Below are 15,130 nucleotides of genomic sequence, written 5' to 3'. Positions count from 1 at the left end.
AGTCAATGTGCGTTTTATTAAGCAGGAAATAAACTAAGTTAACTGAGGAGAAATCTTAGCATTTTCTCAAGAACACTTACAGGCTTATTTTCTATGAGGTTAGACTCCTCTTATAAAACGTAATGTTAGGCAGATGAAGAGGAGGGCATCTGAGACTTCCAGTTTAGGAATTGGCAAGCTTTTTAGGCTTCAGACACTGTCCAAAATCTTATGAAATAGCTCAAATACCTTCTGCCAAACAATTCCATTTGAAATTTCATAACATTATACAGTGTTGATAGTCTCATCCTAGAACTTTGCAAGTTCTCGGACCGGAAGGTCAAAATTTTAGGACTTTGGCGAGGGATTACTGAAATCTCATGGAACTTTTGCTATTTTCCTTATTTTGATTGATTTTTGTTGGTTACAGTTGCCATTTGCAAGGCAGCAGGATCTGAAGCCCCCAGGTCCCTGTCTGTAATTCGTTGACTGCAGTATAATGGCTATGTTAGCAGCCCCTGTTTTTGTTGAGGTTTAACTCTTCTAATTCTGAATTAGTTTGGAAAAAATTCAGAGAAGAGCAACTAAGATGATCCAAGGCCTGGAGACTAAAACATACGAAGAACAGGATGTGGGTTTGGCTAGTCTAAAGAAAAGAAGAAATAGGGGAGACACGATAGCAGTGTTCCAGTATCCGAGGGACTGCCACAAGGAAGAAGGGGGGGGGCAGGTTGTTCACCAAAGCACCAGAGGGAAGGATGAGAAACAATGGCTGGAAACTGATCAAAGAGAAAAGCAACCTTGAGTTAAGGAGAAACTTCCTGACAGTGAGAACAATCAACCAGTGGAACAGCTTGCCACCAGAAATTGTGGGCGCTCCGTCACTGGAGGTTTTAAAGAGGAGATTAGACAGTCACTTGTCTGAGATGGTACAGGTTCTCCTGCTTGAGCAGGGGGCTGGACTAGAAGACCTCCAAAGTCCCTTCCAGCTCCTATCCTATCCTATTTCTATTCTATTTCTTATTCTATTCTATTCTATTCAAGAAAAGTCTGCTGCTTTCGCTTTAGTAGAGAAAAATTATTTGGTTGGGTGAAAGCCTTATGAGAGCAAAACCATTCTGGTCAAGGATTGCATCTTATGTGAATACTTTTCACTGTGGATGACTTTGCTTTATGAGTCATGTTTTTAAATGTTGCTATAGGGTAGCCATAAGTTAAATTATAATGTGGTCTGCAAATCGCATTTCCAACAGTCAGTGACCTGGAACCATTTTTTTTCCTTTAGAAGAGAATGGTTTCCCATCTAATCTGACTTGACTTGAATTGGGAAGCTATGGTTGTGTACATGCTTAGAATACTGAATGATGTCAGACTTCCTCCAGATCTTGTTTAGCTGACTAGGAAATGTTAGAATAGGCTGGCCCATTTAAACAAGCTTCAAGCAGAATAATTTATCAAAGGATAAAATATTTGGTTAGTCAGTTATGACATTGTTTGTCCCAGACATAAGCTGCCTAGATTTTTCTAGGCAGTAAGATACTTTCAGTCAATTGTTTAAGAATCATTTTGATATTACTGTGTTAGATGCCAGCAGCGCACTTACTTTTGAGTTTATAATTCATCCCTTACTTCCACTTTGGGCTTATGATAAACCACACCAAATACATAACCTCCTACTCTTTGCTTACCTACTTGTATAAGATGCACAATTGAATTAATCTTGTCTTTTCCAAAATTTATCTCTTCTTTCCCAGAACCAGACAGCAGTTCCCAGAATTTGTAATCAGTAATCTTTAGCTGTAGCTGACAAAGTCGCAATAGTGCATTAGTTTATAGCAGCTTTCTGCAGCATTATTTAATGGCATTGTCCATTCTAGGAAGTTGCAATCCCAGCTCAGTTGAAGGGTTCCAGGTTAGCGAAAACTAATAAGTACACTTAGATTAAAAATAAATAAATCTGGATTTTTGGTTTGTGTTTCATTTCCCCGCCCTCCCTCTCCCCGACTTAAATATTTAAGGTTAAGAGATGGCAAAAAAAAAAATTGAAGGTTGCCTGCATCTTACTTGGGGTGTTGTTAGGTCCTGTTCCCTCTATATGTTAATTTGAGGAATGATTAACAGTTTGCATTTGGGACGATCTCTTTGTGTGTATGTTTAATGTTTGGTGCCTAAAGCCCCAAATTAAAACAATACGTTATGTAGTCCAACCCCCTGCTCAGGCAGGACACCCTATACCATTTCAGACAAATGGCTGTCTAGTCTGTTCTTAAAAACTTCCAGTGTTGGAGCATTCACCGCTTCTGGAGGCAGGTTGTTCCACTGGTTAATTGTTCTAACTGTCAGGAAGTTTCTCCTTAGTTCTAGGTTGCTTCTCTCCTTGACTAGTTTCCATCCTTTGTTGCTTCTTGTCCTGCCTTCAGGGGCTCTGGAGAATAGCTTGACTCCCTCTTCTTTGGGGCAGCCCCTGAGATATTGGAACACTGTCGCCCCTCGTCCTTCTCTTCATTTAGCACTTTTTCATTTTCTATTGCAGGTGGTTGAAGAGAATGGTGTTCGGAAGGTCATAGTTATGCCGCACTCGACTGAATTTCACCCTTCCATGCATCCCCCTCCTCCACATGTGCCCCATTACATTCATCCCCACCCCGCTTTGCTTCCCCACCCCCCTCATCCCGTGTACCCTCCGGTTCCAGGAACGGGAGAAATCCCGCCCCAGTTCATTCATCAGCATCCACCACCACCTTCGCCTCATCTTTACCAAGATCAAGGTAAGGCATTAGCTGGAAAGGGGGGGGGAGAAGCAATCTTACAGCAAGCTCACCTGCATTCAGAGCTTGATGTTTCCTTGACTGCATGTGTGTTTGGCACCTGGATATTTTCAGAACCAATGTTGAATGTTTCTGCTCCTCTGTAGTTGGTTTCTTGTGTCCTCCTGGGTACGATAGAGTAACTCTATTGGAAGCATCCCAAAGGTGCTTTTTCAAGAGGCAACTGAACTTTCTTTGACCACATATCTTAAAAGTTGCTTGCTGTTAGTTGCCAAGTCATGTCCGACCCATCACAACCCCATGGACAATGTTCCTCCAGGCCTTCCTGTCCTCTGCCATCATTTGGAGTCCATTTAAGCTCACGCCTGCTGCTTCAGGGACTCCATCCAGCCACCTCATTCTCCGTCGTCCCCTTCTTCTCTTGCCCTCTATCTTCCCCAGCATCAGGCTTTTCTCCAGGGAGTCCTTCCTTCTCATTAGGTGGCCAAAGTACTTGAGTTTCAATTTCAGGATCTGGCCTTCTAAAGAGCAGTCGGGGTTGATCTCCTCTAGGACTGACCGGTTGGATCGCCTTGCGGTCCAGGGGACTTGCAGGAGTCTTCTCCAGCACCAGAGTTCAAAGGCCTCAATTCTTTGGCGCTCAGCCTTTCTTATGGTCCAACTTTCGCAGCCATACATTGCAACTGGGAAAATAGCCTTGACTATACGCACTTTTGCTAAGTTGGTAAGGTTGAAAAATACTGGTCTAAAGGATTCACCAACTTTCTCTCACCCATGTAAATTTAGAGGGATGGTGTTAAAATGCAACTATACTGTTTGAAAGGAAGGGGGGGGGGAAACAAAGAAATCAAGCACCTAAGGAAGTAGTAAAGGTCATTTATCTATCCTCTACCTTGCCTTCATTTTGTATAGCGCAAGGTGGCATAGATAACCTTTCCTATAAAGGAGAATATTTGTAGTTCGAGGTTGAAAAGAGGGGTCCTTGGTGCTCTCTGAGCTTGGGGGTTTTCTGGCAGATATTTCATTACTCAAAGGAGGTAACATCAGTGCTAGTAAGGACTCCTTACTAGCACTGATGTATGTTATCTGGTTTGGGTAATAAAACATTTGCCAGAAAACAAGCTTCCCCTTCTTGTTTTCCTACAACAACTACTCATTTATAGTACTAACATGTCCTTAGGTCTGCAGCTACCTGTATTAGTTATATAATACAGGTACTCCTCTACTTACGACCACAATGGAGCCCAAAATTTCTGTTGCTAAACAAAATGGTTAAGTGCATTTTGCCTCATTTTACGACCTTTCTTGCCACACTTAAGTAAATCCCGGCAGTTGCTAAGTTAGTAACCCGGTTGTTAAGTGAATCTGGCTGTCCCCCCCCCCCTTGACGTTGCATGTCAGAAGGTCGCCAAGGAGGATCACGTGATCCCGGGACACAGCAACGGTCGTAAGTATGAACCAGTTGCCAAACGCCTGAATTTTGATCACGTGACCGTGAGGAAGCTACAACGGTTGTTAAGTGTGAACAATGGTTATAAGCCAACCTTTTTCAGTGCCACTGTAACTTTAGACAGTCACTGAATGAACTGTTGTAAGTTGAGGGCTGCCTGTGTAGCATTAATACTTAATAAAAATCATAGGATCCTATCTTATACCCTACCCTACTCTTGTGCTTGTTCACAGTCTTTCTCTCTTACATAAAGTCATACACACTCAATTTGTGTATGGGTGCATATATTGCAACAACAACAACAAAATACAAAGACCTACAAATAGAAATAGAAAGACTGTGGCAAAAGCAAGCAAGGGTAGTACCAATAGTAATAGGCGCCTTGGGTGCAATCACAAAACAACTGGAGCACCACTTGAACACCATTGGCGTTGACAAATTCGCTATTAGTCAATTGCAAAAGGCGGCCTTACTAGGAACTGCTTCCATCCTGCGACGAGATCTGTAATACTATCAAACATCCACATCTGCCTGTCCCAGGTCCTTGGTAAGGACTCGATAGGTAAACAAAATGCCAAATCCAGTCTGAACATCTGGTTGACTGTGCGATGATCCATAATAATATAATAATAATATAATAACAATAACAACAACAACAACATCCACATCTGCCTATCCCAGGTCCTTGGTAAGCTCTCGATAGGTAGACAAAATGCCAAATCCAGTCTGAACATCTGGCTGACTATGTGATGATCCATAATAATAATAATAAAGTTGGAAGGGACCTTGGAGGTCATCTAGTCCAACCCCCTGCTCAGGCAGGAAACCTTATGCCATTTCGGACAAATGGCTGTCCAGTCTCTTCTTTAAAAATTTTCCAGGCCTAGTTGTTAGCACCGTGAAACACATGCAGCTCATTTGTATCTTTGATTGCGCGTCTGTCTTAAGCCTTGAAGGCATTTAAGCATTTAACTCTCACAGTGGTGTTCCATCTAATGAGCTTTTTTTTCTCTTTTGCCTCTCTAGAGTCCCGTTCCCACGGCAGAGCAAATTTTGTTCAGCGAGACGAAAGGACTCTCAAAATGCAAGAACATTTGAAGAAGAGGCTAAAAGACCGACAGGCGAGCGGACAGACGAATAACAAGGCCAACAGCCCTCCTTCCTCACCTCATAAAGCTAACAGTTCCTCCAGCACCAACATCCAGAACGGCTATGGAAAGGGGCAGCAAGGCAGCTTGGGGCAAATCAAACAGAAGCATATAGGAAAAACCCGGGGAAGCCCCATCCCTTCAGCTGATTCAGGGATGGGAGGTACGTAAAAAAATTTGGGGGGGGGGTTGGAAATTGATGTATGCGTTAATAAATTGTACATAAGCTGTGTGGAACCATGTGGGAGTAGGCTGCCTATGAATCGGTAAAACCAACACGTCCCTTTCTTCCATGGGAAGGTAGAGAAATGGTGAAGTCTGCCTATGCTACCATAGGTTTCCTACGGTTTCCTTCATGGTTTACTATAGCCCTTTTATGACTTGTGGACTTCAACTCCCAGAATTCCTGAGCCAGCCATCTATGGTGTAGTGCAAGGATCTTCAAACTTGGCAACTTTAAGACTTGTGGACTTCAGCTCCCATGATTCCTCATCCAGCCAGATCTATCTATCTATCTATCTATCTATCTATCTATCTATCTATCTATCTATCTATCTATCTATCTATCCATCCATCCATCTATCATCTCTCTCCTCTATCTATCTATCTATCTATCTATCTATCTATCTATCTATCATCTACCTACCTACCTACCTACCTACTCCTTTTTATCTTTTCTCAAACAGCAACTCATAAGTTCAGTAGAATACACTAAACCTCTGTGCAGCCTGCAATTGTCACGCACAATTGTCTTCCCATCAACCTGGAGATGTGTCTATTCAGAAGATGAATGCTTCACTGCTGGCTTAAACTACCATGTTGTGACAGCATAGAAGTGAAGCTATTATTAAGTGGGGCACTGGAGTTCCCTGGGCCAAAGATATCGACATAATATAATTTGGCCTCATTGACTGCCCTAGAAACAGCCAGTTCTCCAGTGAAAGAAAGGGAAAAAAATAGATGCCATCCAGAGGTAGAAAGAAACATCCATAATAATTATAGGTTCCTTTGTTTCCATTGGCTTATTCAAGCCTTTACATTAATTAGCATTCTGAACTTTGAACCATGGAAGTCTTAGGCAGAAAAGCGAACATAAAATTATCTGAAAACATTCATATCTTTCCCCTTTTCAGTTCTTCTAGCAGTCCTAGTGCCCAAAGTTTTAATCTTAATTAACCAGTGCTTCAAAAGGTTCCCAAGCATCTCCCGACACAGGGAGCATAGCCCATCCTTTGAGGAAAGTTTGCTTATCATTTGGTATGTGTCTAATCTCAAGAATTCACTCCCCCCCCCCCCTCTTTAGGAAAGTTTTCTAGTGAACGAAAATATTCTAAACTGTATTTCTAAAGTGAGGGAGTTATTCAGATTTTAAATACTAGAATTTTAAATTGGCCAAAGGCCAGGCAAGATATATGCCAATTCTGGGTGGCATTGGGCAAAATAGAAGAAGTCTGTCTGAGCAGACTTGCACACTTGGCAGATTCAGTGGTCAAAACAAATAAGGCCAATGAACTTTGCACAGCTTGTGTTTTGCTGGCTCTAGCAACTTTTATCTGTTGGCGCTGCAGTTAAAAAAACACTTTACTGGGGATTTTTGTTCTGTTTCCCTTCGCTGAATATGTTGTTGTATTTTTTTTCTCCTAGAATCCGACACAGAGTCTAGGAAATCTGAAGAACTTTTGAGCTTCAGTAAGCCTACTGTAAGTTGCAATAATTGATCAAGGAGTGTGTGGGTGGGTGGGGGGGGGCGGGCTTCTAATCTTCTCAAACCAAAGAAAGTTAGAAAGGATTTAAAATAATATCAGATTTGGTTTTCAATTCAGTATCTTAAATATTACAAGTTAAACATGTCTGCAGACAAAATCATCCCCGTGTGTAGATGTTTAAATAAAATAAGAAGTGGATGGAAAATGGAACTGACTTAGCCTATAAGTTCAAGTGGGAAAAGATGAGAACAGGAATACATGACACCAGGGACTTCCACAAAATGAATCCAAAAGCAGGCTGGTGAAAGTAGCATCATATAGATCCAGCCATGCCCTGTTATACCTTATACCCTATAGCAGGGGTAGGCAACCTCGGCTCTTTTATGACTCATGGACTTCAACTCCCAGAATTCCTGAGTCAGCACAGCTGACTCAGGAATTCTGGGAGTTGAAGTCCATGAGTCATAAAAGAGCCGAGGTTGCCTACCCCTGCCCTATAGCAATAGCATTTAGGCTTATATAGCAATAGCAGTGGCCATTGGACTTATATACTGCTTCACAGGACTTTACAGCCCTCTCTAAGCATTTTGCCCCCCAACAATCTTTACCGACCTCGGAAGGATGGAAGGCTGAGTCAACCTTGAGCCAGTCAGGATCGAACTCCAGGCTGTGGGCAGAATTAGCCTGAAATACTGCATTCTAATCACTGCACCACTTTATATACCCACCCCATAGCGCTTTATAGCACACTCTGGATGGTTTACAGTATAGAAGCATTATTTGCCTATCGCCCCTGACAATCCGGGTCCTCATATTATCAACCTCGGAAGAATGGATGGCTGAGTCAACCTTGAGCTCCATCAGGATCGAACTCCAGGCAGTGGGCAGAGTTAGCCTGTAGTATTGCACGTCACCAGCAGGGCTCACGATGATGCTCCAGGCCCATCCAGTTGGGGCAGATGTAATGGCATAATGCTGCTTTCATCATTTTGGGAGAAGCAGCAAAACAACCACATACTGCTTGTTTTGTATTGTAAATGGCAACCATCTTCCCTTTGGTTTTCAAAGATCTCCGAGATACAGGCACGTTCAGCAGTTATTTCTTGGAGTGCCCCAGTTGCAGCCCAGAGCGAAGAAACGCAGAGTCTCACTCCTGAAGCCTTCACTTTTGAAGTAGCAGTTTCGAATAGCGGTAAAAATGGAAAATTTAAATCCGTTTACAGGTGAGTCCATTTTCACGATTGAATGGCACTGCTTTCTTAGCTGGTTGCTTGACGGCCGGTGTCAATCAGGATTGTTTTCCAACATCCTCTCCATGGAAACAATTTTAAAAGTTGAGCTTATATTTGCTTTTACTGTTGAACTCCAAGCGCCAAATCCTGGAACTAAATTCCAAGATTAGCTTGTAGGCCTAATTTTTGTACTGTGCCATCATCCATCCTGCAAGTTGCAGGAAAGTCATTGTAAGCAGGTTTTTATTTTTAGGGTTTTCCCCTCCATGCAAAAGGCAGAGGGATTTTGTGGCTCGTTATTTTCTTCGTTATGATCTAACGGTATCTTTTTTTTTTTTCCCCCTACAGTGGTGAAGACAAAAGTTTTACTCTGTCTGAACTTAGACCAGCGACTGATTATCATGTCAGGTGGGCTCGGAAAGCAAAGGTTTATCAATATCAAGATAATAAAACAAAGATCACAATCTTTTAAATTTGTGGTGGGGCTGGAGGAGAGGCCTTCCATCAAGGGGTGCAGGGGACACGGGAATTGTCCTAGTGCCCGTAGAGGACTGGGGATTTCTGTGGTTTATTTTTAAACCACCTTGTTGGGGAACGTTGAATCTTGTCGTCAGAATGAAAATATAAAAGGTATTCAGGTTTAAGGTAGGTATTTGGGTCTGAGGAATGAGGAGGAAGGGAAGAATCTGGAGCGGTGGGTCTCTTCTAATAAATCTACAAATAAGAGGACTATATTCCAAATGAAGTGCCTTAAATAGCTGTATTTCAGAGCCTTCTGTTAACCGTGGTCTGTTTTTTCAACTCTCAATGTCATTGTATGTTGGTGTACTTCCTTGGTTTATTTCGTTTCATCGTATGGTTAGCATTACTTATCCTTACGTTTACTGAAGACTTTATATACCCCCTTTCAAAGCATTGTCCCGTCTCAAACTAACCTTAAAAATGAACATAGAAGGAGGAGTTAAAACAGAATTAAAAAAAAAAAAACAAGGTAAGACCGAGGCTTTGCTTTTATAGTTATATCTATGTCTGTGTTGCAGGGTTTCAGCCTCAGGTCATTCCACAAAGGAGTCTGTTTCAGAATTGGTGAGTTTTACTACCGAGAGTTGTGAACCGGATCCTCCTGCAGCACCAAAAGTAGTCAACAAAACCAAAAACAGCCTGACATTACAGTGGAAGGTAAGAAGGAAGCCAAGAATGAATCCAAGAATTCTGTGTGGGTCATAACTGAGTTTTTCAAAGGAAATCTGGATTTTCGACCCTTCGTAACGATGTTCCTTACCGAGGGACAACTTGGCTTTGAATGCATTCAGCTCGCTTTGCACACACTTTTGTAGTGCACGCTCTCTGCGCAGTAACTAAACATCAATATCAAGTATGCCTGGAAGTGGGGGGGGGAGAAATACAGGTCCTAAAAGTATCCTTGGAAATAAAGTTTTTATGTATTTATGGAACAAATCGATACAGCCACCCAACATACACATAGGAGACCAAGTTTGAAGACCCCTGCCCAAAAGCTATGATTTTGTCAGAGTGAGAAAACGTGTGTCACAAGTACAAAAGGGACAGTGTTGGATTCACAACATGGTGGTGCACATTTTACCTCCCGACTTCCTCAGCAGACACCCGCTTGTAGAATGAAAATCCATTTTATTTCATTATGTGTCTGGAGAACGCGGTGAATTTCATGCATTTCCCATAGGAATGAAGTATTGGAAATGGTTAAAATTAGGAGGTAATTTCCTCTTTAAATAATCTAGCAAACTGACCTTTATTTTCCCTCCCTTTCACAGTGCTCCAACGACAATGGGTCCAAAATAACTAGCTACCTTTTAGAATGGGACGAGGTATGTTTCTTGTGTTTAATGAATTTACTTTAAGTCTTAATAATTCTGATACCTTGGTGCCAGACGTTGATGCAGACTTTGGACTGCATTTGTGTAAAACTAACGTACTACTACTACTACTAATAATAATAACCACCACCACCACCACCACCAACCCCCTGCTCAGGCAGGAAACCCTATACCATTTCTTCAATGCAACATTCAGAGATGGCTGGGAGTTGATGTCTGCCCATCTTAAAGTTTCCAGAGTTGAGAAATTACTGCCCTAATGGCTTTTCTGGGTGAAAATGGAGATGGAGATAGGGGGGAATGGGAGGAGGAGGAAGAGGAGGAGGAGGAGGACTGTAAACACCCTGTAAGCATCAGAGTTAACTGGATTTTTGAGAATTGTGTTATCCATCACAGGAGACTTTTAAGAACAGACTGGACAACCACTTGTCTAAAATGGCATAGGGCAGTAGTGGTGAGCCTATGGCACTCAGAGCCCTCTTTTTGTGGCACCTGTGCCGTCGCCCCAATCCCGCCTCTCTCCTGTGGCCCCCTCATCAGCAGCCCCGCGGAGAGTCACCCCTGGATGCGGCCCACACGGAATAGCGCAGCCAAGGACATGGCAGCTGGGCAATGGGGACAAGACTCCGCCCTTGTGCCCTGTTGCGCGCAGATGATGCTGTGGGGTGTGGGCGGAGGGCGTGGCTGCCATGGTGCTGTTGGGCCGCCTGGGCGATCTGTGGTGGGCTGTGGAGGCGGTGGGTGGCCCTGTGGGCGGGTGGGGGGCGAGGAGGGCGGGGCGGGGGCACTCGGGCTGTAAAAGGGCTTAGGGCATGGGTAGGCAACCTTGGGTCTTTTATGACTCGTGGACTTCAACTCCCAGAATTCCTGAGCCAGCATGGCTCAGCTTGGAAACCCTTTCCCCTCAGCATGGCTGGCTCAGGAATTCTGGGAGTTGAAGTCCACGAGTCATGAAAGAGCCAAGGTTGCCTACCCCTGGCTTAGGGTCTCCTGGTTGAGCAGAGGGTTGGAGAAGAAGACCTCTAAGGTCCCTTCCAACTCTCTCATTCTGTTATTCTTTGAAAAGGGGAAGAGCGGAGCCTTTAAAGAATGTTACTATGGCCATCTAAAGCAGCACAAAATCACCAAGCTGTCCCCCTCTACCAAATACACCTTCAGACTGGCGGCCAAAAACGACATCGGCATGAGGTAAAAAAAAAGGGGGGAGGCATGTTACGCTCGCCATTTCCCTTAAGGTTTATCTTGCTCAGCTTCTTCCCTAATTCCGTGTTTTTTGCGCCCTACAGTGGGTTCGGCGAGACGTTGCCATGCTTCACAATCGGAGTTGTTCCACCACCGCCCCTGCCGCCCCAGCTGGCTAAAGCAGGGGTGAACTGGCTGTCACTGAAGTGGGGCTCTCCAAATGGCGCATCTTCAGATGACTCCCTGACGTACATTTTAGAAATGGAAGAAGACGGTTCGGTGAGGAGCTTTTGAATCCAGGTCCTTGAGTTTAGAGTAGGCAGAGAGAAGACGTGGAAGAGAGCAGTTGCCCTCTGGGGCGCATTAGAAGGCTGCCTAGTGAATAATTGCGTTCTGCGCCATTCACCCATCCCGGAGGATCTGGTAGTCAACGAGCCCTTCAGAGAGTCATTTAACGTCTTCCCCTTAGAAGAAGAGGTGGTAGCCGTGGCAGTAAACAGGAGCGTTGTGTAGTGCTTTGGATTCAGAGACAAAAACCTGTTTTGGAGGGCACTGGAGAGAATCTGATTTTACCAGGAATAATAGCTCTATCGAGCATGGGGAGGGGGCAGGGGCTAAAAGAAACGCATTAAAATATCGGAAAATTGTTATTATTCCAGAAGTTAAGAAGTTGTTTTTGGAAATGTGTGATCAACTTGTTTTGAGAAAGGCAATATTTTCTAATAATCAAAGATGAAGCAATTTATATGAGTATGACAAAGCTTCTGGAATATTTTATAACGTTACTTTGTACTACATGGTACTGTGCTTATTAGTAACCAATGGCTGTCTGTCTGTCTGTCTGTCTGTCTATCTATCTATCTATCTATCTATCTATCTATCTATCTATCTATCTATCTATCTATCTGTCATCTATCATCTATCTAACTATCATCTATATCTATCTATCTATCATTCTATATCTTTATCTAGCTATTTAGCTATCATCTATCTAGCTATGGTAGATTCCCCCCCCCCCCCAATCTTTGAGAAGAATGCAGATTCTTTAACTAGGAACACCAATCCATTCTGAATAATTACTGGGATTATGGGTTTTTTTTTAAAAAAAATTACAATTGTCATGAATTTATACATTATATAATCCTTGACTATAAAGTGGAAAGTTTACTAAGGAATATGTGAGTACTGGACTTATCTTTTCTTTATGCAGGATTATGGCTTCCAAGCAGGGTACAATGGAGATGAGCTTTCTTGCACTTTAAGTGACCTTAGAAGAAACACTTCCTATAAATTTAGGGTAGGTACCAAATCCAAATGATCAATCTATCCAGACGCTGAGAAACCCCTTATTCAACCCTAAAAACTGCTGAATAGTGACTTGTTCCTACAAACTAGGTGAAATATATGACCTCTTCAAGGCTCTAGGACAGGGGTCTTCAAACTTGGCTCTTTTATGACTTGTGGACTTCAACTCCCAGAATTCCTCAGCCAGTGTGCCTGGCTGAGGAATTCTGGGAGTTGAAGTCCACAAATCATAAAAGGGCCAGGTTTGAAGACCCCTGCTCTAGGAGAAGTTTAGACTTCCATTAACGATCTTGGAAATGATTTGTCTAGTATTCATCTGGTTGAATGCTAAGTAACCTGAGTAGCAGCAACTTTATAAGAGTTTTTTTTTTTAATTTCTATCTGGAGACACTGAGGTTGGAATTTGAGACTTTTATGCAAAGCTGGTGTTGCTGACTTGGGACACTTTTGTGAACCTCTCTATGCTGCCCAGTCTTCAACTATCCTTTATCAGCTTGCAAAATATCTTGTTCACTGATTGGAAAATCATGAAGATTCTTGAGTCTGTGGAGTTGTTGGTGCTGTCTGACCTTGGCTGTTTGCTTGGGGATGTTGCATTACCCCACTAGGGTGGCCCACGAGCATTGACGGTATTACCTAGTTGAATAATGAAATATCAACAAGCAAGCAACCCTTCTCAGAAAGCACCCAGGACCCCACAGTTCAATCCTGAACTACAAAGATTCTCTTCCTTTGAATTCCCTCAGTCTATCAACTTCCCCTTCCACCACCAAGCTCTGCAAGTCTCCACTGACAGCCCTTCCTGGTCCCTTTGTGCTCAACTTTATAACTATTTTCACATGTTATGAAGAGAGGGGGGTTATTCTACATGGGAATATCTTCTTTAGTCATTGTGTGGACTTTTAGGTTTTTTTGTGGCCCCCTTGTAGGCCAGGAATACATGGATGGCCTAGTGGAGAAATATGTCCCAAAGGTGTTTTTACAAGAGGCAAGTGGACTTCCTTTGTTTTTTTCCTCAAAGACTTAAGATGCTTCTCATCCAAGAAGAAGTTTTTTTGGGATGAGAAGCACCTTAAGTCTTTGAGGAAAAAAAAAAGTTCAGTTTCAGAACTGAAAAAGCTTGAATGAGAAGCGAAACGTCTTCAGGTAAAAACAAGGCAAGTCCAGTTGTCTTTTGAAAAAGCACTTTTGGGACAACCATGACCTGGATGACTGAGAATCTCCATAGACATTTAGTGGAGAAAGAGTTTTGAATCTTTGTTCCCCGTGTAAAAGACTCTGATGGAACAAACAAAAAAAAGATGTACAAATTTTTGACTAAGTTTGTTCTCTTTTGTGATGGAACAGTTGTTTGCTCACAACACTGAAGGAAAAAGTGGGCCTAGCGAAGTTGTGGAGTATAGTACCTGCCCTGACAAGCCTGGAGCTCCTAGTAAGCCAACTGTAAAGGGAAAAATCCATTCCCATAATGTGAAAGTTACCTGGGGTAAGAAAACTTTATTCCTTTGCTGAAGATCTCCGTTGTTCCCTCCCCTCTGCTCCCCTGCCCAGTCCTTAGTTGTGGTAAATGGAAAGAGATGCATTGTTGTTGTTAGTTGTGAAGTCATGTCTGACCCATCGCGATCCCATGGACAACGTTCCTCCAGGCCTTCCTGTCCTCCACCATCTTCTGGAGTCCCTTTAAGGTCATGTGACTCCCTCCAGCCACCTCATTCTCTGTTGTCCCCTTCTTCTGTTGCCCTCCATCTTTCCCAGCATTGGGCTCTTCTCCAGTGAGTCCTTCCTTCTCATTAGGTGGCCAAAGTCCTTGAGTTCAACTTCAGGATCTGGCCTTCTAAAGAGCAGTCAAGTTCCTCCAGGCCTTCCTGTCCTCTGCCATCTTCTGGAGTCCCTTTAAGCTCACGCCGATTGCTTCAGGGACTCCATCCAGCCACCTCATTCTCTGTTGTCCTGTTCTTCTATTGCCTTCAGTCTTTCCCAGCATTAGGCTCTTTGAGATGCATTCACACTATATTTTTTTTCCTGGTTCTGTAGCAAATGTCCAGGTTTTGCCGAACAAATGTGAGATTAAATAAAAGGCGAGTGCATTGCTTTTTGTAGATGGGAGCTAAATTGTTCAACCCTGCGCCTTCCTTTCTGAGCCCGGCTCTTTGTTTGAAAACATATAGAAACATTGTTCAGGACAGCTTTCCTTAATATATTTTTCAGTCCCACCAATATGTTGTTTGCAGTTAATTATCCTTGACTTAAAACTTTGATTTTCTTTCAGTTCTAAACCGTTTTTGCATTTCTTCTTAAATTAGATCCACCAAAAGATACTGGAGGATCAGATATTTCTTCATATGTCTTAGAAATATCCGAAGCCTCTCCTGGTAAGCACTTGAATATTTCACTGGCCTGTATATTTCTTAAAAATGGAATCAATCACGCTTTGAATTGATCCGTTAAAATAATTGGGACAGGTTAACGATAACTAATGATAATGATAGCCCCATTGATTTCAT

The 15,130-nt window shown here is 42.8% G+C and overlaps 1 protein-coding gene across 3 annotated transcripts in view; it reads left to right on the top strand.

Moving 5' to 3' along the window:
- FNDC3A (fibronectin type III domain containing 3A) overlaps positions 1-15,130 on the top strand; it is a 59,352-nt gene that overhangs the window by 27,478 nt on the left and 16,744 nt on the right. For all 3 annotated transcript variants that reach the window (XM_039348756.1, XM_039348757.1, XM_039348758.1), the window contains exons 5-16: positions 2,513-2,747; positions 5,224-5,508; positions 6,990-7,045; positions 8,120-8,274; positions 8,632-8,691; positions 9,324-9,462; positions 10,077-10,130; positions 11,206-11,327; positions 11,426-11,600; positions 12,532-12,618; positions 13,974-14,112; positions 14,930-14,998. In XM_039348756.1, the coding sequence (XP_039204690.1) occupies positions 2,513-2,747; positions 5,224-5,508; positions 6,990-7,045; positions 8,120-8,274; positions 8,632-8,691; positions 9,324-9,462; positions 10,077-10,130; positions 11,206-11,327; positions 11,426-11,600; positions 12,532-12,618; positions 13,974-14,112; positions 14,930-14,998 (1,576 nt within the window). The remainder of the gene's footprint in view (positions 1-2,512; positions 2,748-5,223; positions 5,509-6,989; positions 7,046-8,119; positions 8,275-8,631; positions 8,692-9,323; positions 9,463-10,076; positions 10,131-11,205; positions 11,328-11,425; positions 11,601-12,531; positions 12,619-13,973; positions 14,113-14,929; positions 14,999-15,130) is intronic.

The sequence above is a fragment of the Crotalus tigris genome, unplaced genomic scaffold (genome assembly GCF_016545835.1).
Source record: "Crotalus tigris isolate CLP2741 ecotype Arizona unplaced genomic scaffold, ASM1654583v1 scf7180000018172.2679963, whole genome shotgun sequence".
Lineage (NCBI taxonomy): Eukaryota > Metazoa > Chordata > Lepidosauria > Squamata > Viperidae > Crotalus > Crotalus tigris.
The sequence above is the reverse complement of the archived record's forward strand: the minus strand, read 5'-3'. Positions and strand labels throughout refer to the sequence as shown.